At 61.6% G+C, this 24,529-nt stretch overlaps 2 protein-coding genes across 2 annotated transcripts; one reads left to right on the top strand and one right to left on the bottom strand.

Annotated features, from left to right (window-relative positions):
- Nucleotides 1-17,867: 17,867 nt before the first annotated feature.
- METTL27 (methyltransferase like 27) lies at nt 17,868-20,414 on the top strand (the record flags this gene model as incomplete). The annotated part of the gene is given in 5 exon segments (XM_082328040.1): nt 17,868-17,982; nt 17,985-18,199; nt 18,284-18,419; nt 18,490-18,582; nt 19,071-20,414. Coding segments are annotated over 5 exon segments (798 nt in total). The 3' UTR covers nt 19,310-20,414.
- Nucleotides 20,415-21,067: 653 nt separating this feature from the next.
- LOC309598189 (claudin-3-like) lies at nt 21,068-21,712 on the bottom strand (the record flags this gene model as incomplete). Its single annotated transcript, XM_082328497.1, has 1 exon — nt 21,068-21,712. One exon carries the CDS (start codon nt 21,710-21,712, stop codon nt 21,068-21,070), a length of 645 nt encoding a protein of 214 aa, XP_082184623.1.
- Between the last annotated feature and the right edge of the window lie 2,817 nt (nt 21,713-24,529).

Genomic DNA, 24,529 nt, shown 5'->3' with positions numbered 1-24,529 from the left:
GATGCCGGCCAGGCTCCTGCCTAGTTCCCACCTGCTGCATCACGCAGGGCAGAGTGGTCCTCCCCGTCCGACTGCAGGCCACGACACTTACACATTCAAACCGCCTCTGACAGCTTCTTCCCTGGGAGAATTATTTTGGTCTATGAAATCATGGCTTTTGGGGCACTGTTGGGATGTCCTTGAATGAGTCCCAGTTTTTGCTAACACCTCCCACTCTAAATTTACAGTCCCAGCCAGTCACGCCAGCGATTGTTTTGCATTTTAGCAAATTGACCTTTCAGATGTCCAAATAAACACTCTGTTCATTGACGTCCAAGGCGAACGCAGCCACGCCGCTCTCTGGTGCCTACAGATCCCCCTCGGCTGAGCACAGCAATTAGCTTGTCGTTAGCAGAGCAAAACCCATTTGCTCGTTACCCTGACAGTGTCCAGAGCTTTCCATAATGACCACCTCTTATCTGTGATTGTTAGAAACTCCCGGGAAGTTACATTGCTGGCTGCACAAGACATCCGTTAAGCCTCTACCAGGCATCTCCAGGGAAAGAGCTCTTTCCCTCCGCAAGCCTTTCCTGTAAGCTGCAATCACGTTTTCCCTAAACGACCCCGTCTCTAATTAAAGAAGCTCGGCTGCCTGCGGGGCTGCGTGTGGATGCCAGAGCTATCAGCGACAGTGTCTGTTCCTCTCCTGCCCCTGAGTTGAGTCAGTGCATCTCCCCGCAGCCGCTGTGTGCCCGGGGTCATGGTGCTCATCGAGCCTTTTTATCAGCTGTTCCAGGGCTTGAACAACCCTTCCTGGCAACAGTGCTTCATTCATTCCTCATCCTATTTTTCCCTCCCTGTGAGGCAGTAAAATACTTTACCTTTGGGGGTTTTTTTTCATTATTCGCCACGGATAGCTCTGCAAACACCCTGAGTTCGGACTAGTCCTTTGCCATGTTTTTGGCAGCCCCAGGAACTGAGTCCCTCCCAGCCACCTTCGTTCCTAAGAGCTGGTTTGTTTGCCGTAACTCGCACTATTTCTGGCGATGGTTTCACTAGACTGACTGCTGCCGCTATATTTGTATCGTCTGTTGGGCAATAGCATGAGGAGACTTCATGTTTCTAAAACTGGCTATTTTTGGGACACGTGTGTAGCGATGCTGCGGCTGAGGTCAGCCATCCAGCCACGCGCACGTGCCAACCTCCTGGAGACTCCCCTACCCCGTCGCACCTCGTGGGACATGCTCTGACACCTAAGTGCCCCAAACCTGTGCCAAAGGGCTCAGTGCATCGGCGCAGGTCACTCACAGTGAGGACCATCCAGCAGCACCTGACCTGGGGTCCTGTGCCCACCAGGCTCCCCTCACTCACACATATGGTCCACACCAAGCTCCCAGGGCCTCCTTCATCTCCCAGGGGGTGGGACCACTTGCAGAAGGAAAGTTGGCAAGGTTTGGATGCTAAGTTTATGAGGTCTCCGCATGTGGCGGGGTACTGGGTATGCTCTGCTAGGCATTGGAGATGATGTGGGTAGTCCTTGCTTGTTGGTCACACCAAGAACTGCTGCTCCAGGAGGTGCCCATCCAGCGCTGCCTGCTGTCTCCCACCCCCATGTTACCCAACAGCACATGTGACTGGTCCATCAGCAGCGGTGTGAACCTGGCTCCAAGCATGTTGCATGGATCATTCCCTCTCGACTCACCTCCCATGGTGTCCGGATGCCTCCGTAGGGATCAGCCAGGGCAGGAGCGTGGTCACCTCTCCCCCCATGGAGCTACATCTCCAGCATGAGGGTCTGCATCAGGCCAAGCTTTCTGCACCGTGTGGGAGAGGGCCAGATCCCACCACGCCAAAATGGGCACTGCTGACAGATGTTCCCACAGGTGGAAGGACAGAGGCCATAGCATCCCTTGGATCTCCTTCCCCCCCCAGGCAGTGGGAATGGGAAAAGCCGTTGGCTCCAGCACAATGTTGGTCTCCTCCAGGAGAGCCCTTGTCCCACGAGACAGACCTTCACCTTGAAGATCTGCAGCGTGTCGTGCTGTCAGGCTCAGGACCATGGAAGGAAGACCCAGGTCCAGAAGACAAGGTGGCAAGGGCTGTCCAGGCTGCTGCTGGTAGCTGACAAAGATGTCCAGGGGGGCTCATAGGTCCCAACGGACACTGGTACCCACCTGAGCTCCCCATGGGTGTGGAGCAGCTCTGCTCTGGGTGTCCACGGCATGTCCAACATGGAGCAGCCCCTGGGCCACTGCGCTGGGTTTCGGAGGCGCCGTCAGCAGCAGCGCAGGCGTCGGTGACTCATGGAGTGAGAACAGGCAGTTCTGCAGGACTGGGGAGACAAGAACAGTCTGAGATTTATTCCACAAAGCAGCCTGAAAACAAACCCGAGGAATGTTTATTATTTTTCCTATGTGGCAGGGAAATAAAGCACAATTGTCTCTCGCCTGGAAATGCTGGCATCCCCACACACGGTTCCTCCGCTGAGATAGCGTCCGCAGCTGGACACTCCCAGCCTTGAGTCAGGGCTGCCTCTCCGTGGTCCGCACCGCAGAGGAAGGAAGATTTATGGAGTGACTGAATCCCTGGGACGGAGCCCACTGGGAAAGGTCATCCCAAGCCACAGGAGCACCTGCCACGGCCGCGGCCGCTTGGGTTTTCTTTCCCTCCAGCACAGCCCCTAAGCTAAGAGTGATGGATACACATCGAGGAGGGATGCCATCAGCCCTTCCCCCAGAGCTGTTTCCCCCCTGACAGGGGGAATGCATTGATGGCATGAGAGGGCTGGGACCTGCTGTGGGGCTGCTACCTCGGGATGCTTGTGTTGAGTCCACAACTTGCACACTGGCTGCACCCTCCCTCGGCATCCTTCCAACCCACAGCCCCACTCCCTCCCCTCTCCGGACCCCCAAGCCCCTCCTGGCTCCAGAAAAGGCCAAACAAGGTAACAACACTTGGGACGTCATTGGTCAAAGAGCACCCACCCCAGCCCAGATCCTTGGCAACGAGCAGCCAGCAGTGCTGGCATCACCAGGCAAGATGTTAGAGACTATGCAGACTAGGGAATATCTAGTGCCTAGACACCCCTCAGACAGCACAGATTCACCCCAAAACCCAGCTGGTCTCACCCTACACCACATCCCATCCAGATGCTCTGTTTTGCTCTGGTAACACACTGCTTCCAAGAGATGCAAACCTTTGCATCCCTTCCTGGGGTGCCGTTCCCCAAAGGTACCAGGGCTGCACCCTCCTGGGGTGCCATTCCCCAAGCTGCATCCTCCCTTTCCCACAATCAGGAATAGCAGCACAGAGACTGGTACGAACGGGGTGGGCGTGGGGATGGAGTGCAAACACTGCCGGGAGAAGGGCACTGCTGGGAAGGGAAGGTGTTGGCAGCACTTGGATTAGGAGCTCATCAAGATGCTAAAACATCTTAGTGCAGCTTCACTGGGCACCCAGGCTGGAAAAACAAAGGACGGGCTGCTCCAAAGGGTGGATTGAAGCCACTAAAAGTCAATGTCAGGAAGATGAGGAACAGACTGGAGTTGTAAAACTCCCAGGTGAGGAGGCAGAGGACCATGAGCCCACCAGCAGCGCCACCGCCTTAGGATTTCCAGAAGTGGGTGAGGATGGAGAGGGGAAAGGCTGTGGGCACTGCTAGCCCATACACACTGACTGCAGCCGCCCCAGCTCATGTTTTCCACATGCCGCCATCCCGTTGACAGGCCAGCCTGCAAGCCAGGCTCCCGCAGGCCAGGGGCCTTCTCTGCGATCCGGTCTTGCAAGTTTTTCCAGCTTTGACTTCAGTCCTGCTGCAGCACATGGAGCCTCGGCAGGCTTGGGAGGGCTGGAGCTGGTCCCACTCCCTGCCCTGTCTTGCAAGGTCCAGCTTTTTACAAATCAAGAATGTTTATTTATAATAATTTATTAAAAAAAAAAACAAACCTTCATGGAGAGCTAGGGAAGCCTATATGTGTGATACTAAGCTTCAAAAGGGCAGGCAGAACCGGTCTGTGCCTCATGAGTGAGTATTAGGAAAAGATCCTTAAATACCACAGATAAAAAAAGCAAAAGCATCTGGCACAGCCCTTTTACAAAGAACATCTCTTGCCTGAGAAACTTAATTGTTTTGTCAGGAAGAATTACTGGACAAGGCCAATTAGAGCTGGATTTTGGTTCAGTGCCTGGTCTGATGGCCCCAAAGATTAGCACCCACACGCATCTCAGTGTCCCAAGCAGTGCCACACTGGTTCTGGCCCAGCGTATGGAGCAATGTCTGGGAACTGCTGGAGGGCACAGAGATGTATCCTGGTTTACGTGGTCACCAGCTGCCCTAAGAGGGGGTGCAGGGTCCGTTCCTGAGCCCTGGGACCAGAGGGGCTGGACTGCTGTTGCACAGAGACATGAAAGCAGTGAAGCAAAGCCCTTGAACCCCAGGATCCCACAGCTGGTCCATGGGGGACATCCTCTGGAGGGTCTGCGAAACTGGACTGTGGAGAGTGGCCCTGAGAGCAGGAGAGGGCAGTGAGGAAAGATGAGTTTGCACGGTGATGGGGCAGCAGGACCATCCCCAGGGTGCAGGCTCATGAGCAGAGGCACCGTGTCTGGGAGCAGCCCATCACGACCCGTTCTGGTACCTGGAAGAGGACGTGCAGCTCTATCAACACAGCAATGCTGGTGGGTCAGGACCATCCTGGTGTCGGGTCAGGTGCTGGAGCCTGGAGGAGGGTCACATCCCAGACAAGTACGCTGGAAAATCAGCTTTAACCAGAGGCTGCAATGAACAGCGCAGGGCTCAGTAACGAGGTCAGGGTCCCAGGACACACTCAGGGAGCAGCCCCATCCTGCCTCTTCTCCACTCCTTTTCTGCAAACCTACTTCATGGTTTGCCACTTCTCTGACAGCTCCCAGTGGTGCCATCTCTCAGTGCCTTCAGCCCCTCAGGAATGACTGTCACCTCGCTGGGAAGTGTCCCTGTCCACTATCAGAATATAAATGAGTAACTGAGGTTGGAAGGGTCCCGTGGAGGCATGCAGTCCAGCCCCACCCCCCCAGCACAGCAGGTCCAACATGATGGTGTTGGCTGCTGCCATGTCCAGCCAAGTTCTGAACATCTCCAAGAGTGGACGTCCCACCACCTCTCTGGGCTCCCGTTCCCATGTTTGACCACCCTCATGGAGAAAAGATTTCCATCAGGAAAAATTCCAACAACGATTCCCTGTATTGCAACCTGTACCCATCACCTCTGGTTCTCCTGCTGCATCCCAGCAAGCTGAGGGTACCAGACTGTGCAAGGCAGGGAACGGTGCAGCCCCCGGTGCCCCTTCCCTGCTGCTCCCCTCATCCTCCTCACCCCCATGGTCCTGCTACATCGTCCCGGCCAGTCTCCTGGCCCCTGGTGAGGGGACGGGTGGCTGGTGGGAGCGCTTGCCCTCGTGGTGGGTCCATGTTTGCAGGTGCCATCCTTCCTGGGAGCCTTTGCGCTGGCCGCACTGCAGGGGCTTTGGGCTCAGGGCCAAGGGGAGCGTGGAGGTCTGCAAGGGCAGCGCGGGAAGTGGAAACGGGCAGAGACAGGGAAAGCTTTGGAACAGCCTTTGCTAAGGGAGGCATCCATTCACGGCAGACAGCAACCTAAAGCATGAGTGAAACCAGACCCTGGCGGAGAGATAACAGAATAATTACAGTGAAACTGGAATTCGAACCATGGCTTGCTTGCTCTCAGCCGAGAAAAGAGCAGACAAAATAACAAAAGACCTACCACATGCACACAACCCCGGGCACCGGCCCCTGCCTGCTGGGCACTGCCCCAGAGAGCTCACCCTTGGCAGGAGCCAGGGCAGGGGGTCGTGCCCAGAGTCGGATGGGGCTGGTGGCACCCAGGGATGCTTTTGTGGGGCTCCTTATGGTATCCAACCTCTGCAGGGCACTGTCAGCCCGGGGGCCAGATGAGCATCCCACCCCACTCTGGGTGCTATGCCCACCGGCCCCGCCAGGGTGGGGAAAAGAGGGGTCTGAGATCGCACACGCTTTCCCAGCATCGCCCCTGACGCCAGGGCTGCCCAGGACCTCGCTTATTTAATTAATGGCTGGGATTTTTTTTTTTGCAAAACTGGCTGCAGTCATGGAGTGTGAGCCCTGGCAAGACACATCCCTGGTGCTTCACTCTGGCCATGGAGGATGACCCAAGGCAATTCCCTCTTCCAGGTTGCACCCCATAATTGTAAAAATCATTGCTCCTCCTTCTGCATAGGCAGGAGGCTGAGGGCCAAGCAGGGGAGAGCCAGGGCGCTGAGCCCCCTGTCAGCAAGGAGCAAGCAGGAGCAAGGGTTGCCTCAGGCCGGGATGGATGTCTGACAGGGCCATGGGGAAACAGGCTGCTCCCACCCAAAGCCCCACCAGAGAGCTCAAAATAGCAGCAAGCCTGGTGGCCATCAGATCTCCAGGTGTTGCTCCCCACTGCAGTCCCATCACTAACCCATTCCCCCACCCGTACCAGTCAGCCTTGCAGAGGGCAATCAGGGACAAGCCCAGGGACAGCAAGTCATAGAATCATCGAATGGTTTGGGTTGGAAGGGACCTTAAAGATCATCTGGTTCCAACCCCCTGCTGCAGGCAGGGACACCTTCCACCAGAGCAGGTTCCTCAAAGCCCCGTCCAACCTGGCCTTGAATACTTCCAAGGACAGGGCATCCACAGCTTCTCTGGGCAACCTGTGCCATCCTCATAGTGAAGAATTTCTTCCTTATATCTAATGTGAATCTACCTTCTTTCAGTTTAAAGCCATTACCGCTTGTCTTATCACTATGTGCTCTTGTAAAAAGTCCACCTGCAGTCCGTCCACTCGCTGACTTGGCTCTGAGAGGAGCAGAGCATCTGCTGTGGATGCATTGCCCTGAACTGTACATCACCAGCGGGTTTTGGGCTCTTATAACACCATTCAGGGTGGTGCATCCGTGCCCACCAGCCCTGCACCCCAGCAAAGGTACCGGAGCAAAGCGCACCCTTCCACAGCCTGTCACCCCCATCCTGGCAGCGAGAGACCCCCGAGAGAGCTGCATTTTGGGGGTGGGTTTCCCTGCCTGGGCAGGTTTCTGGGCTGGGAAGAACCCATCGCACCAGCCTGGGAACAAGGCAGCAAGGGGGCTGAAAATTTGGGATTATGGGGTGTAATCCTGGGCATCGGACCCCTGGCATTCTCATCATGGGACAGAAAACATAAACTGGTCCCTGGGAAAATACATTGGGGAGGGGGGTCTCTCATCACTGCTGACCTCACTGCTCCCAGGATTGGTAGGGGGCTGCCCGTCTCTGCCTGCGAGTCCCTGCGAGGGGACGGGGCAGCTCCACGGGGCACCGTCGGCCCCAGATGGCTGCAAGCTCTCCGCTCGTTGCAGAAGCACACCATCCCAGGATGTGCTTGTCAGGAGGAGGAAAGCAAACCATAAATCACTCCAGCTGTGATGGGAGCTGGGTCCAGGCCATGACCGTGGCAGCCCCTTCTGCTCCCTTTGCCAAAGTGAACAAGCAGGGCACGGGGGTGCTGGCTGCGCTGCCGCGAGACGCAATCCGTCTGCAATGCTGCTTGTCCAGCCAGGGGGCTGGGCAGCTGCAGTGTATATTTATATCAAACAGAGGGAAGGGTTGTATTATTTAATTTTTTTTTTTTTTTTGCAATACAGCAGGAAATAGCTGGGATAGTTACATACCTGGTGAGATGGCCAAGGAACCAGGGGCCAAGAAACATAGAAGATCTGGCATCCCCAGGAGCATCTGTGCTGCACACATCTTGCAAGCATCCAGGGCCGCGCATGTGTCTGCGTTCCTGACAGGGGAGCAGTGGGTCACAGCAAGGACCCCCATGGATGGCCAACACTTTGGGAACTGGTGGTGAGCAGCCAGCATGTGCGGGGTGTCCTGAGGTAAAGCACTGAGCTCCATCCACCCAGCGGTGAAGCATGGCTCTCCAGCGAGCTGCAAGCAAGCACACAGAGCCCAGCCGCCTTCCCACCTTGGGGCAGGTTCAGACACCCCCTCACGTCCCCAACACCTGGTTTATCTGCTGACCACAGCCCAGGAAGGGACCAGGCTCCTCCACAGCCCATGGGGACCATAGGAGAGAGGTCCAAAGCAGGAGCTGCTGAGCCCTTGTGCCGCCTCCTGTCCCAGCCGGGAGCCGGGACATCGCCGCAGAGCAGTTCACTGCTCCTGCACAGGACTGGGCATCAGGCTGGTCTCTGGGGTTGGCAGTAGTAGAGGTTGAACTAGGGACCTCCTGAGGTCTCTTCCACCCAGCATTGCCATTGTTTCTGTCCCAGAGCCAATGCACATTAAGCTCTGCTGTCCATCCCGGACACCCCATGGTGAACCCCAGACCAGACATCCTCCGCCAAGGCCTGCCATGCCAGCCGGAGACTCACTGCCTGCAGACCAGACCTGGTGAAGGTCCCCTGGCTGTGGCACCAAGGGGTGACCTCCCTGCCTCAGCCTCGTGGCAGGACAGCTCCAGTGGAGAGCAGACATGAGTACAGCTCGGTCTAGAAGAGGAAGGCTGTCTCTGGCTTGGCCAAGCATGTGATGTCAAGTGGGCTGCAAGAGACCAGCCCTCAAAAGCAGGCATAGGATAAACCTGGAGACTCTCCTAGGGCTTTGGGCACAGAAGTCTCCTCCAACACTGGTACTTCACTGCTGCCATCTGTGACCCCCAACTCCCAGTCCTACCAGCACAGCATGCATGGTCTTCATTCAAGGGCATTGAGGATTGCTCTTTGGGAACCACATTTGCACACAGGTTATAATAGTCCCAGGTGATTCATGCTCCCTGCTGAAACAGCATCAGATGCCTTTCTGCAGTCAAGCATCAGACATGGGCCTTTTCCACCTGCCTTTTCATTTGCTCCAGAAGGAGTTTTGCTGCCTTCCCCCTGCGCTGAAAGGTGGGTGCAGTGCCCCAAGGCACCGTGCATCCCTGTACATCACCACCAGCAGAGGTGAGCAGCAGAAACACAGGACCCACACAGGGTGACACATCCTCAAATACTTTCCCAGCTTACAGCAGTTTGCAGCTCACGGACCTCCTGAGCCAGAGCCGAGCCTTTTTATGTGATAATCCCTGGTGGATTTTTCTTCCGTGAACTTCAGCTGAACCCACCCTTTGAACACACATGAGCTCCTAGTTTACTTGTTCTCAAAGATAATCCACAGACGAGATTTCTTCAGCCAGTGTTCAAAGTGCCATAAGACAAAAGGCCATCAGGCTTTTGAAAATACAGGGTTTATCCAAACACCCTTACCCAGACCTCCAGCCCACCCTAGCCTGAGCTCTCAGCCCTCCTGGGAGGTCACCAGCTGCACTCCCCACCCAACGTCAAAGCAGAAAAGGAAAGTAACCAACCAGCCATCCCAGAGCCAGCCATGGTCACACCTCCCCAGGACCCCTGGGACCACCAGGGACCACCTTCACCTTCCCTATAGACCCTTGAAAGTATATCAGCCATCTCCACCAGGTCACGCTGCATCTGCCCATGCATTCATGTTACCCTGTCTCTAATGATTTAATGTCGTTTCCGCTGTCTGGGCCCCTCCTCCTTGTTCTTGAGATAATTGCAGAGATTTCCATTTTGCCAGATTCCTAGCCTGTCTCTGAACTTACTCCCTTAAAGCCATTTCTGAAGGACCAGGCAGCTGCTCTGCGGTATCCTCCCTCGCACATGCTTCCCAGGAGTTATTACATAGCAGTTCTCAGTCCGTAGTCTTCGTTTTGTTGCTCTCCCTCCTTCCTTTTCCAAGACATTAATTGCACATCCTCTTCCAGCTGCAACTGTGAGTTAGGATAGACCCACCACTAGACTGCCTAACCAGGTCATTTGGATCAACATGGGTTGGAGAGCATTCAGACAAGCAGCTCAAGCCAGGAAATCCAAAGATGCAATCCTCCGGCAAAATCCTCCAAAGCTGAAATCCTCCGGCAAAGGGAGGGCAAGACTCAACAGCCAGGAGTGCTTGGTTGACATCGTTTCAACCACAAGAGAACATATCATCAAGCTCTAGGATGGATGAACTCTCAGTCCGTGGTCACCATCACTCGAAATGTTGTCACCTTCTCAGCCCATTGCTCTCTGCTGGTCAACCCAGACTCAAAGCCACTTCGTTCTCTATCTTCCGTGCACACTTTCCCTGAATGTGTTACATGGTCCATGTCTGGTGATTTGGTTCCAGTTGGAACTGGCAAAGCTCAGCTCAGGTTCAGCTCAATTCAACAAAAAAATAATGGTTTGACCTATTCGGCTCCACTCCCAAGGGAACCCCACAATCCTCATTTGGGCAGGATGGGCAGGGGGTGAAGCAACAGGGGGATCCTCCATCCCTCCTACCAAAGGCAAGCTGCGGGGCTCACAGCAGAGCTGGGATTCACAGATGTCCCTGCGAAAGGAAGGCCTGGGCTCCAGGAGGTAATGCAAGAGCCTGAGGATAAAATAAATAGGGGCAAATAGGTGCAGCAGCCCACCCTCCTTCCTGAATATCTGTGGAGTTGGGTGCTGGCGGAGGGAATTACAAATTGCTTTTTAAGATTCAGATACCCAAATGCCACCTAAGTCCCGGTGTAGACAGAGTTGAGATGGCTTGACCTCACTAAATGTCCAGAAGTGCAGACCTCAACAGATAAGGTCCAGACTACCCAAGGCTCACCATGCTGTCTGCGTGGGCTACACCCAGCCTCACCGAAAGCACTGAGTCATCTCTTACAAGCCACAAGAAATTGTTTATTTATGGCCACTAATCCGCTCATATAATTCCTGCTCCAGTGAAAGTTTGCACCTTGCGCTGAACTTTGCTGACTCCAGCTTCCACCCCCTGGATCTCATCCAGCCTGCCCTGATGCTTCCCGGGAGGTGGCAGTCACTTCCCGGGGTACGTGGCCAAACCGGAGGGGATTTGACCTGGGGAGTCACAGGGACCTTGGAGCTGGGCTGAGTCTCACGGGTGCCACCTGGGCGGTCAGGCTGACGGCAGGGGAGGTGGTCGGGGGGATTTGCACCCAGCCATGGTCTGCAGCCCTACCTGGAGTCCCAGGGACATGCTCCAGGCTTTACACAGGGATGGGATCAACGAGTCACGCTGTGTCTCGGGGCAGGAACGGGAAGCTCACGGGGTGTGCCCGGGGAGGGACGCCGAATCACAAGGCTGCTGTCCCACAAGGGACACTGAGTCACGGGGCTGAGGTCTGCCACCGTGTTCGCCACGCGATGGCACTGCCTGTGGGCGTGGGAGCGGGGAGGCGGCAGCATGGGGTGAAACACGTGTGGGACGTGATGGGGTGTGATGGAGCAGGCAGGGGCTGTATGGGTGTGGGTGGGAGCAGGCTCTCAAGGTGCGTTGGACGTGGCCAGGGTGGGAAGTGGAAGTTGCTGGTCAGGGGAGGAGAGCAGATGGCAATGGGGAGCAAGGGGGAAGGGGGAAAATGCAGTTGGGACAGGCATGGGAGTGAGGTCCATGGCCCGGGGGTGTGGACGTGGTCTGTGTGGGGCTGCTCAGTGGTGAGGAGGAGGTTGAGGTGGGCAGTGGGTGCTCAGGAGAGAGCTGCAGAAGAGGGGTGCATGCTGTGAGCAGGGCTGCTGGCGTTTGGGATGGGGACAGTGAGAAACAAGAATGTCACCAGTGTGGGAATACTCTGCCCCCGTGATGTACTGGGGTGAGATTGCTGTGCCCTGGGCATGCCAGAGGGACAGGAGCACCGTGCATGGGGCAGGGGGCAGTGGGGATGGAGCATCATGCCTTTGGGGTGCAGGAGGGGTGGGAGCACCATACATTTTGTGAGTGTTGGTCTCTTCTCCCCAGTAACAAGCGATAGGATGAGAGCAAACGGCCTCAAGCTGCGCCAGGGCAGGTTTAGGTTGGATATTAGGAAAAACTTCTTCACCAAAAGGATTGTCAGGCCCTGGCCCAGGCTGCCCAGGGCAGTGGTGGAGTCCCCATCCCTGGAGGTATTTAAAAGCCGGGGAGATGTGGTGCTTAGGGACGTGGTTTAGTGGTGGGCTTGGCAGTGCTGGGCTAATGGCTGGACTTGATGGTCTTAAAGGTCTTTTCCAACCTAAACGATTCCATGGGTCTATGATTTTGTGTGCAAAGGGTGGGAGCACCATGCACTGGGGACACAGGAGGGGTGGGAACACTGTGCCCTGGAGGTGCAGGAGGGGTGGGATCACCAGGTCTTGTGGGTGCAGGTAGGATGGGATGCAGGTGACACACGTACAGAGGCTGGGGCTGATGTGGGAGCACCATGGCCTGGGGATGTGTTCGGTCTGGCAGGGAAGCCCTGCTGCAGACGGGCCCTGGGGAGCAGCTGTGGTCAGAGCCCTGCAGGGTGGCAGGCCACAGCCGGGGTCCCCGGGGGCTGCGTGTGGCATGGGCAGTGTGGCTCGCTGGCAGGAGGACAACCCTTCCCAGCCATGCAAGGAGTCATGAATCAGCTATGTGAGCTGCTCCCCCAGTGTTCCTGCCTGCTCCGTTGGTCTGATCTCCGGCCAGCTCTGTGCCGTGCCGCGCTGATTTATATCTCAGCCTCTTCTTGCTACCTGGTCGTGAGCCATGCAGGCGTTAGGGGCCGGTGCGGATGGTTTAGTGACAGCAGCCCTGGCCGTCATCCATCACAGCAATGCTTGGATTTACAAACTGAGAAGCCAAGCAAGAGCCCGGCGATCCGGGGGTGCTCGTGGTGCTGAGTGGTGTGTGTTAGGGGGCAAAATCCACTTGTCCCTGGACACAAGAGGGCTGGGTTTTAGGGAAGGACTGGACAGTTCAGGGGCTGATGGACTCCGGCCACATTTGGACGCTGGGAAAGGAAAAGGCTGCGTCCTCCAAGCATGCAAGTGCAGAGCCATCCCAGCCCATGGCAGCGCTGGTGTGTGACACCCCACCGGCCACCCCATCTGTCCTGCTGTCTGCTGCCTCTTCGGCCGCAGGGACATGCTCCCTCCTGCCTCTGCCTCCCCACAGGGGCTCTCCAGGTCCCACCTGCCTGGCACCCCATGGGGTGTTCCTGCCCTGCCCTGCTCGTGGCCCAACTCTGCACCATGGGGCGAGCCACAGAGCCCTTCAGCAGGGCACGTCCTGCGTCATTTGGGGCTCAAGTGCCCCATGGGATGTGCAGCTCAGAGTGCCATCAGGGGTCCCTTCCCAGAGCTGCGCTGCCTTGGGATGCCCTGAGGACATTCCCTGTCTCTGGCATCCTCCCCGCACCACCAAGGAGGTGGAGAAGGGAGGGGGTACAGAGATGAAACATGCAGCCCACGACCCTGACACCCTTAGGTGACAGTCACGGAGACCATGGTGACTGTCACCAAAGTCCCCTGGGCCAGAAGCTGCCAAGTCCCCAGCTGGCACCATCAAGCATCTGTCCCCCTGCCCAGCCCCAGGGAACACGTCCACCCGATGGCTCAACCTAGGGGCTGGAAAACACCCAAGTGCCAGGCTCTGAGCACCCATGAGCGCGAATATTTGGGACCAGAGAAGCATGTGCAAACCCCCACGCAGCACAGAGCCACCCACGCAGCCCACGCAGCCCACGCAGCCCACGCAGCGTGCCCCAGCCCCTGCAGAACATCCTTCCTGCCTGTTCGTCATGTCTGAAGGCTACATGGAGAAGCTGGACTCTCAGCTGCTGCTGAAGGCAGCATCGTGCTGCTCTGGGGGGGTCTTTTGGCCATCGTGGTACCCAGGACCTGAAGGGCCCCTATCCCACGGGGTGCTCTGCGTGGGGCAGAGCACCTCTGGGGCAGGGCGATGCACCAGGCTGTAGTGCTGGGGCAGGGGAAGGAGAGGGGAGGCACCTGGGAGGGCTGGCAAAGTACAAGCTGAAGGGGTTTGATTGCTCCATAAACTGGAGATAGAGGTGGGTGTCAAGGCAGCCCTGGGCTGGGCTCAGGCTGGCGTGCCTGCAGCTCCTGTGAGCTCCCAACAGCCGATGCCGGCGGGAGTCGCTCGGAGCAGGACACGCAGGGCACTAACAGGGGTGCTTGCTGCAGCCTCCAGCCCGCGTCCCAGCCCTCACCCCACGAGCACAGCCATTGTGGCTGCTGATGGCCTGGGACACAGGGACATGTGTCTGACCGCTGCAGTGGTCCTTTGCCATCCCCGGGCCCAAACCACCATGCGGGTCCCACCAGCCTCAAGCTCTCAGCGTCTCAAACCACCTGGACCTCTCAGGGTGCCCACAAGAGCACAAGCCTCATGCACACACCTTCCTCTGTGCTCTTGCCGGGGACCATCTGTCCGTTGCTAATTGATGCCACTGGGCTTATGCACAGCCTGATGGGCAACCGAGCAAGCCTCTGGGGCATGTGCAGCCGTGGCACCAGGCACCCCACAGCTCCATCCCATTGGAGAGGGTTAGTGACTTCCCTCCAGGATCAGTTTGTCCAGGTGACAGCGTTAGTCCCACCCTGAGGGCCAAGGCCATGCCAGGGATGCCCTGTACTGGCCTTTGGAAATGCAGGCCCACCTGCCCGGTGCATCAGCTGCCACCACACATGTCACCCTGGTCCAGGACCGGCTCGGATGTGGGACCTGCAGGCAGGTTAGGAGCAGAGGACATTGCTAGAACTGGAAGAGCGCAGCCTGGAGATGCCTGGCCCTGCAGGGGATCCAAACCCAGCTCAGACTTGGTCTTTCCTATCACCTGTCCCAGCTCAGTGGCAGGTTCAAGGGCAACGGACCCATCTAAGCTGCCCTTCCACCCCTGCACCTCCCTCTTGGTGAGGGAGGGCAGGCGAGGTCATGCCGGAGGTCTGTGGGCTCGGGGCGGCCAGCCAAGCCCCTGCCTCGGGGACACGCATCCCCCAGCCTCCCCGCTGAGGGCTGATGGGGACACCCCACTGCGGCGGTGGCACTGAGCTGGCCCAGCCCCAGCTCCGGGGTCCCAGCAGGACAGGGCGATGCACCCCATGCAGCCGGCACAGCCAGGGCACAGCCAGACCCCCTGTGCCCAGGCAGGGGACAAGGACAGCACCCCAAGGAACTGCACCGTGGCAGCAGGACAGCACGTGCCCGAGTGGGAGCCCTCCAGCGCCAGGCCACGTGCTGGGACAAAGTCCAGCCTCAGCACCGGCACCGGGCACGGGGAAGCTCCAACCTGCCACAATCTGCTGCCACCCCTTGCAGGGGTCCCCACTGTCCTGCCGTGCATCCTCGGGGGACAGCCTGGGTCCTCCGACGTTGGCAGCGGGTCCGGTCCAAACCCCGGCTGGTCGGTGCTGGGTCCAAGCCAGCCCAAAGCCGCTGTGACGCCGGGCGAAGCTGTTTGCACAGCTGTGCGCGGCACGGCAGAGCGAGCCAGCCCCAGGAAGGCAATGTTTGGAAAAGCATCGGCTAATTTGGGACTGGATCCATGAGGGTCAAGGCTCAGGGAAGGCACGACCTTGCTGCGGCCCGGAGGGCAGTGGAGCCAGGGCAGGGGGATGCTGGCGGCGTCCCCTGCCTCTGGTTTATCTTGTAAATGAAGGTCAGACTTCAATTACTGGTGGAAACCATGCTGGGAGTGTGAAAGCCACTATTAGAGGCCCAGCCACAAAGCCGTCGTCACCGCAGTGCCGGGGAAGGAGGTGCAGAGCTCGGGGGCAGGATTGGACCCGTGTTGGCAGCTGCAGAGGGGCCAAAGTGCCTGTGGCAGCTGCAGGAGGTGTCGCAGGGCCGCAGCCCCCCGCGGACCCCGTCCGGGAGCCGTCCGTGTGTCCTTGGCATGGGTGGGAAGAGCCGCAGCCCCACGCGTCCCTCTGCCGCCCGCCGAGGGAGGCTCCGGGGGTGTCGCCGGGGGTCCCCCCGGGGTCCCGGGGCAGTGCCACGCCGGCGGTGGCCGAGCGCGGGCGGAGGGCTCCCTCTCGAGGTCCCCGGCCAGCACTGCCCGGCCGAGGGGCAGGGCCAGCCCCACGCGTGACCGTGGGCAGGTCCCCACGGGGCTCCCGGAGCAGCTGGACGGAGGCGAAGCAGCCCCGTCCGGAGCGGTGGCCAGGAGGACGGGGGGACAACGGAGGAGCATCATCAGGCTGCCCGAGCTGCCGAGCAGGAGGTGCCGAGAGCCACAAGCGTGGCCTCGGGGCAGCCACCGGCTCCTTCAGAGCACCCTCGTTTTGCTTCCATCGTTAATTAGCAGCTGGATTTGTGTGGTTCGCTCCTGGAAAAAGCCAGAAGCCAAGCGATGGGTCACGAGAGTCGAGGGGGTCCCACAAGCTTGTCCCACGTCCTCCCCGACGAACATCAGAGGTTGGTTTAGCAGAAGAGTCACTCCCAACGCAGTGGAGGCGCACCAAGCAACGAGGGTGCGACCTCCCATGGAGAGCACCTCCAGAAGAGCTAACGAACGTCTCTCGTTAATCAGCTGGCTATGGCACATTACAAATGCTGGGCAGCTGGACCAAGGGAGAAGGCACCATACCCCCTCCTTGTGCATCACGTTGGCATTCAGTGACGTTTCTTGTCCTGCTTCCCGTCAGCAAAACCCAAATCTGATACAACCAAGACGTTCTGCCTCCTTCACAGCCACGCTCCTGTCCTCTGTCCCCAAGCGCTGCCTGCTGCGACACATGGGCAGCACGGAACGACCGCCCCACGGGGCTGGTTGGGCAGCTGGAGGTGGGTGGACACGTGAGGACGCAAAGGACCTTGCCTGGCGGTGGGTGCCCCCGTTCCCCGGGGGGCCGGGAGAGCTGCTCAGCGTCAGGACGTCACCTTTATGGGCGGTGGGACGGGGTGGGATGGGTGTGGGCAGTGGGACGGGATGGGTGCAGCCAGTGGGATGGGATGGGTGCAGGTGATGGGACGGGATGGGTGCAGGTGATGGGATGCAATGGGTGCGGGCGGTGGGATGGGATGGGTGCAGGTGATGGGACGGGATGGGTGTGGGTGATGGGATGCAATAGGTGCGGGCGGTGGGACGGGATGGGTGCGGGGGATGGGATGGGATGGGATGGGATGGGATGGGATGGGATGGGATGGGACGGGACGGGATGGGTGCGGGCAGTGGGACGGGATGGGTGCCGGGGGCGGCGGAGGAGCGCGGCCGCCGCTCGCTCGGCGCTGGCGGGAGATGCAGCGGGTGCGGGCGCGGCGGGGACCGCGCAGCACCGGGGGCTGCGGGGCGGGAGGAGGGGCCGGGCGGAGGCGGCCGCCCCGTGCGTGGGCCAGCAGGGAGGCCAGGGACTGAGCCCACGGGGGACAGAGCGGCAGCGGGGGGGGGACGGGGCCTGGGGACGCTGCAGGGGGCGAGCGGTGGCCCCGGGGCGCTCGGCGCCGGCTCTGCCAGGGCGCCTGGTGTCACCTCCGTGGGCACTTGGTGTCACCGTCCCTGGACACTTGGTCACCCCCCGAGGGCGCTGGGGTCACCCCGCTAGCACACTTGGTCACCCCTGCCGGGACACTTGGTGCCACCCCCTCGGGACACTTGGTGGCCCCTTGGGGCACTTGGTGGCCCCCCTCCCCCGGTGCACTTGGTCACACCCGGCCCACTTGGTCCTTCCCCCCCCCCCCCCGCCCCCGGCGCACTTGGTCGCGCCCGCCTCGCCGTTCTCCCTAACGGAGCGGGACGGAGACGGCGGCCAATGGGACGCTGGGGGGCGTATCCAGGGCGGGGGCACGGAGCCAATGGGACGCTGGGGGGGCGGATCCGGGGCCGGGGCACGGAGCCAATGGGACGCTGGGGGGCGGATCCGGGGCCGGGGCACGGAGCCAATGGGACGCTGGGGGGGCGGATCCGGGGCCGGGGCACGGAGCCAATGGGACGCTGGGGGGCGGATCCGGGGCCGGGGCACGGAGCCAATGGGACGCTGGGGGGCGGATCCGGGGCGGGGGCACGAAGCCAATGGGACGCGGGGGGGCGTGGCCGGGCGGCGCGGCGGGGGATGCGGCTGCCGGCGGGGGTGCGGGAGCGGGTGGCGGCGGTGCACGGCGGCGGGGCGCTGCCCCAGCGCCTGCGGCTGTACGACGGCTGGGCCGCCCGCTACGAGCAGGTACCGGGGGGGGACCCGGGGGGACCGGGACCGGGGCCGGGGCCGGGGCCGGGGCCGTGGCCGTTCCGGCGCCGCTGACCGCCGCGTCCCCGCAGGATGTGGAGGCTCTGGAGTACCGGGCACCGCACCTGGCCGCCGCTTCGCTCGCCTTCGCCTTCCCCGCGCCCCCCGCCGGAGCGCGGCTGCTGGACGTGGCCTGCGGCACCGGGCTCGTAGCGCGGGAGGTACCGGGCGGGACGGGGGCGCGGGGGGGGACGGGGCGGGGAGGTAAGGGTGCCCTGGGTCCGTCTGTCCGTCTGTCCCCGCAGCTCCACCGCCGCGGCTTCCGCTGCCTGCACGGCGTGGACGGCAGCGCGGGGATGCTGGAGCGGGCCCGGAGCACCGGCCTCTACCGGCAGCTGCAGCGGTGCGTCCTGGGCCCGGAGCCGCTGCCCGCCCCCGCAGGTAACGGGCCGGGGCCGGGGGGCCGCTGCCCCGGGGGTCCCCCCCGGTGATGCCACGCGTGTCCCCGCAGAGCACTACGACGCCGTGACGGTGGTGGGGGCCCTGGGCGAGGGGCAGGTGCCGAGCGCGGCCGTGCCGGAGCTGCTCCGCGTCACCAAACCGGGTGAGGGGGTGTCCCCCGCTGTCCCCTCGCCGGCGGGACCCCCGGGGTGGCAGGACGGGGACACCGGGTCCCGGCGGACGTGGGTCCCCGGCTGGGTGCTGGCCCCACGGCACGGCCAGGACGTGGCCTTGTCCCCGCTGCCAGGTACAGGCAGGGACGTGCGGTGGCACCCAGGTCCCTGGCCCTGCCTGCAGGCAGGGTTCAGGCAGGGGGACGTGGCAGGAGGTGGCACTCCCAGTGCCTATGCTCAGGTGTTACCACCTGCCCGTCCCCTGCCTGCTGGCCTCCTGTCCTGCCTGTCCCCTGCCCATTGGCCTGCCCGTCCCCTGCCCGCTGGCCTCCTGTCCTGCCTGTCCCCTGCCCGCTGGCCTGCTGGATGACGCCCAGCAGGGTCTCACTGCCTCCCCTTACCCCTCACCTTCCTGAGGGGATGCCGTCCCCATCGGGGGACACCCGGCATCACCGTCACCCGTCCCCTCTCCCGGCAGGAGGTTTCCTCTGCCTGACAACGAGGAGCAACCCCTCGAACCTGCGGTACAAGGCGGAGCTGGAGGCAACGCTGGAGAGGCTGGAGAGGCAGGGAGCCTGGCAGAAGGTGCTGGCCCAGGAGGTGGAGCGCTGGGAGAGGGCCACCTCCGAGGAGGAGAGCACCCAGGGCACCGGCTACATCTCCGGGGTGGTCTACATCTATCGGAAATGCCCCGTGCCCCCCCTCGAGGAGGGCTGAGAGCCAACGGGGCTCTGGGGAGGGGGACGGTGAGCACTTGGCCCCTTGTAAAACCCAACCCAACGACCCCCTCCTGGAGCAGGGCGGCTGCTGGGGGGTGACGTTTTTGGGGAGCATCCCCATTCCCTTCCCCAGCTCCTTCCCCCCTGCGGTCTGGGCCCTGGCGACCTTGCCTGCTCCTCAGCGTGGGGAGGGTCTCCTGGTGTCACCGGGGTCTCCTGGGCACTGCCATTACCTCTGACATTCAGGTACTGTCCCCGACACCTCAGCCCTCGCTGTGACATCTGGCAGACCCACCTGGCTGTTCAGAGCCATCTCCTGTCTGGGATGTCTTCTCCCTGCCATGCCCACCTCTCAGCCCTCATGGTCAAAATCTGACTCCTTCTTTGTTTCCCCACCCCAGACCCCCATGGTCTTTACCTGGGGACCATTGGAGGTGGGTCCCCGTTGCCACCTCCTGCGGTCCCCCCATCCTCATCCTCCCCAGGAGTTAACCCAGCGCACCCTGAGGTGCAGGAGACCTCCGCATCCCAACCAGGAGCAGCTATGGCGACAGGACACCCAGCTTTCCAAGCGCCACATTGGCCTTTCATCCCCCAACAGCTGCTTAAGTCTCTCATTTCCCTACAGCTTTGTAGTTAATGGTCTGGGTGGGAAATGAGGCTGGAAGGGACTTCAGGAGCCAGTGGCTGCTCCCCACCCAGGAGCCGCCCGGCATCGCCTGCCCAGCCTGTTCCCCAGCCCCTGGCCCTGCTGCCTCCACCCCTCCTCCTCCGCTGCTCCCTTGGGAAGGTTTTTACCCAAATCTCTTGCTGGGATATTTCCTTTTTTACTTTTCTTTTCTGCCAGACCTGTTCCTGCTCATCCCGTTCCCATGGCCCCGGGACACAGGCCGCTTCCTTCCCCTCAGGAGCTCTTCCCAGCGGGAGGCGGTGGCTGTCTCTGTCCCCATCCCCAACCCGGGCATCCCGCATCTCCCACGCTCGCCCTTCCCGTGGCTCCTGTCACCCCTCCGCATTGCCCCCCCCCAGGCCTTGGGGGCCCTGTGCCCATTGTGGGTAGCTGCACTGCTCCCCTCTCCCCCTGTTTGTCCCCAGCGTTGTCCCCTGGGCAGCTGGGGGTCATGGCTGGCCCCATCCCTGCACTTGGCTGTTGAATAAATGCCCTGCCTCCGCTGCCTGCCTGCCGTGCCTTGCTCCCGCAGCAGTGGGGCTGCAGACCCTCTGGGGTGGGCAGGGGAGGGTGGCCAGGACCTGGGGAGGGGGGATTTGGCTTTTCTCTGGGGTCCCCTCCCAGTCTCTTGGGGCTCAAAGGACCAAGGTCTGGGAGCCTGGTGTCCCCCCGTGCCCCTCTTGGCTCTCAGCACCTTCTCCCTGCCTCAGTTTCCCTGCTGGGGGATGTGCAGGGAGCGCCCTGGCTGGCTACCGCCGCGTCCTCCTGGGGACACGCCAGGCACTGGGGCAGCGGCCCCCGAGCTGGCAGCAGGCTGGCAGGGCGCGACACCCACGGGACACGTCACCGTCCTCCCCCCGGCGCGCCGCTTCGCAATGAGCCCAGGCAGCTTCGGTGGCACCACGGTGTTTATAGTCCACCGCGAGCGCAGTCTCTGCGCGCCGGGGAAGGGGACGCACGGGGGGACCGTGCCGGGGCGCGTGGGGACGGGCAGGAGGAGGCAGCGCGTGGGCAGGGGGGGTGGCGCGTGGAGGCAGGACGGGGACGGCGGTGCTCTCCCTTGGGCTGGCAGCCGGGCGCGGTGGCTCACACGTAGTCTTTCATGGGGTAGCTCATCGGGCTGCAGGTTGTCACCGCTCTGTACTTCTTGGGGTAGTGGTCCTGCTGGGATGGGGGTCCCGAGCAGCACAGGATGCCCCCACCAAAAAGCTGGAGGGCACTGGAGGCCCAGCCGATGTAGAGGGCAGCCCCCAGCTCTCTCTTGAGGGCCTCAGGCACCATGGGGTTGTAGAAGTTGCTGACGATGCTGTTAGCAGACCAGGAGACAGGGATGAGCAGCATGATGCTGGCCAGGATGAAGATGGCACCTGCCACGACGGAGATCCTGGTCTTGGTGCTCTGGTCATCCACGCAGCGGGTGCAGTCCGCCCCCGAGACGGCGGTGAGGAAGGCGAAGAAGGCCACGAAGATGGAGGCCACCACCAAGGCGCGAGCCACTTGCAGATCGGAGGTGAGCTCCAGCAGGGAGTCGTAGGCCTTGCACTGCATCTGCCCCGTGCTCTCGTACACGCAGTTCATCCACAGCCCTTCCCAGAAGACCTGGGCCACCACGATGTTGGAGCCGATGAAGGCTGTCACCTTCCACATGGGCAGCGCACAGGTGAGGATGGAGCCCAGCCAGCCCAGCACAGCCAGCATCAGCCCGCTCAGCTGCATCGTCATCGTCGCCATTGACAGCACCTGTGGGGACAGGGCACAGCCATCACGGACACGGCCCCGAGCCAGGGGGCTTTCTGAAAAGCATGGGCTTCATGCTGGGTGCGTCCTGTTCCCCATCTGGGTGGGAAAGGCTGCAGGCCAGCATGGGGACATGTGTGGCATGGAGCATTGATGCAGACCAGCATGGGGACACCTTTGGCATGGGACATTGCTGCAGGTCAATATGGGGACACGCGTGGTACAGAGCCCCCAGGTCCCGACGAGGCCGAGGCGCGGGAGCCCCCGTGTGTCACGTTAGCACCTACTGTGTCCCCACGGCACAGGGCAGCCCTCTGCCATCGCCCCAGCTTGGCAAGTGTTAGGGAGGGGACGGCTTTCGGGGAGCAGGATGAGGGGCTCGCTGTGCCCATCCTGGCACGCTCCAAAGCGCAGACCCCCCACCGCCCCCACGCTCACCCCACGTCCTGCCGTGGCAGCCTCCCCACAGCACCCGCCCCGTGCCCTGCTCCATGGCTGGTGCCTCAGCCTCCCTGCCCTCCCCGGCCACGAGCATCGCACCGGCAGGCACGGGCAGGCGAGGCAGCCCCCTGCCCTCACCGCAGCACTGGCTGCTCGCCGTTCAAGGGCAGGTTTTGCTTTGCCCTCGGCAGCCGCCCTGCAGCACCCTTTGGACCTGGGATTTCCCCTCTGGGGTGCTGGAAATGGGTCATAGCTCAGGTCTGCCTCCGATCCTGGCTGTGGTGCTCAGCGTTTTCGGTGATACCCACGCTTCCTTCGCACCGGGAGCAGCATTGAGACGGCAAGCCCCCGGCGAGGGGCTATGGAGCCCGGGGTCACTGCAGGCATCACCCCTGTAAGAGGGGTGGCCGGTATGGGGTGACATGCCGAGAGCTCCACCACGGTCACGCACGGCCACCGTGGCCCCAGGCTCAGCCCAAATCACTGCTCAGCCCCACGTGGAGCGGAGCCTCTGTGCCACCATGGGGCAGAGTGCACCCATGGGTGCTGGCACCCACACTCGGCAGCCGGGACCAGCTGAGTTTTTATGAGCCCTGAGCGGCGGCGGAGTATCGGCTGTGCAGGAAGTTTCACCGTGGTTTCTCCAGTCCCGGTTTCGGTTTCTCTGGCCTCTCCTCCCCCATTGCATCCCCACTCCTTCCCCAGCACCTTTCATCCCTTGGCATCCTGATGGACGCCCGCTGCTGGGACTTTGCCTCCCCTGGTCCATGAAAGCCCCTTTGGGCCAAAAATAAAGTCCCTCTCTCCCAGAGAAAGGGAGATCAGCCTCCCGGGAGGTCAGGGGGCCAGGATGATGGGAAGCCATCCCGGGCACCCTTCCCCAGCCAGTGGGACCTGGACCGTCAGAGACACGCAAACGGGGAACAAGACTGCCCGCTGCGGGGACGAGCGGTGGCCCTGTGGGTCCTGGCAGGGCTGTTCACCAGAGAGCATCATGCTCGCATTTCCACCTGGCCACCTGCACCATGGAGCCGCGGGAGCGTTTTCCAACATTCCTGCTCCCAGGGAAGGGAGCTGGGAACCCTCAAGCCCCCAGAAAAGACACCAACAGCCTCGTCTTTGCCAGGCAGCCAGCGTCACCCATAGTCCCTGTGCACCCCGAGGCACAAGGGAAGAGCATTCCCAAGCCGGTGTAGCGCCGGCTGCGCCCCGGCGCGGCTTGCCATGCCGGAAGAGAGATAGGCAAAACACCTGGCGTTGCCCACGCCGGCCCCGGGGTGCTCCCAGCCGGGGCTGTCGAGTGGCCCCAGGGCCAGCGCGCCCCGACCCGCCCTCGCCGGCGCCCGCCACCTTCTTCCTGCTCAGGTGGGAAGATCGTACCAGGACAGGCGTGGGCAGCCCCGACACCACGTCCAGCGCCGCCAAGTTACCGTGCCACAGAGGCACCCGTTGCCACCCCCCCTGGGAGCAGGGGCCCCGGGTGGCCTGGGGAGGGGAGCGGTGGGTGATGCCAGGGCTGGAGCAGGGGTTAGGGGGTGGCTGGGATCGCGGGAGGGTCTGGAGAGCAGATTTGGGGGATCTCAGGGGGATGGGGGTCCGCGGCACAGGAGCACCGGGCTGTCCCGCCACCGAGGTGGGTGTTGGAGAGGGCAAAGAAAACGAAGCACAGCAGGGTCTGAGCAGCTGCCGTTTAATGTGGGAAGGCTGCGACGTGGGGACAGACGGCAGCACAGCTGGGGGGGGGATGCCGAGGGGGGCCATGGGGTTGGATGCACCCCATGGGACAGGGTTGGGTTTGGGAGCCATCCCCCTCCATGCAGGTGCACAGCCCCGCTCCGCTCCCACCTCTCCGACCGGTTCTCCCAGCCCGGCCGCTGCCTTCCCACTCCCAGGATAATGATGCCCCCGCCCCGGGGAGCTGCCGCGAGAAATCACACATCTGTAGAGCCGCTCCGAGCCCCAAAAGTAGGTCAAAGTCAAAATTCAGGGTATCGGCAGGTGAGAGCCCCCGCCGCCCCTCAAGACCCTGCCAGGGTCTGCAGAGCCACTGCATCCCCATGGCCACGTGGGACGGGTTCGCTGTCCCCACCGGCACCGCCACCCACCCCGAGGGACGCGTCCTGGGGGATTTTACTGGGTGAGAGCCCTGTGCCGCCCGCGGGACGGGTCCCCAGGAGCTGCATCACCGCACCGCACACCCCGATACCAGGAGCCAGGAGATGCTCCGGGGCGGGGGGGACGGGTGGTGTTGCGGAGAAGATGCCGCAGCTGGGTGCTCCGGGGGGAGCGGGACCCCCGCCGGGGCGGGCAGCCAGGACAGGATCTCCCTGTTCCCCGTCTCAACCGAGATTAAAGAACCAGCTTCAATCC

The sequence above is a fragment of the Platalea leucorodia genome, assembly GCF_965183815.1.
Source record: "Platalea leucorodia genome assembly, chromosome: 16".
NCBI lineage: Eukaryota > Metazoa > Chordata > Aves > Pelecaniformes > Threskiornithidae > Platalea > Platalea leucorodia.
Note: the sequence above shows the minus strand (reverse complement) of the source record. Positions and strands in the feature narration are given on the sequence as shown.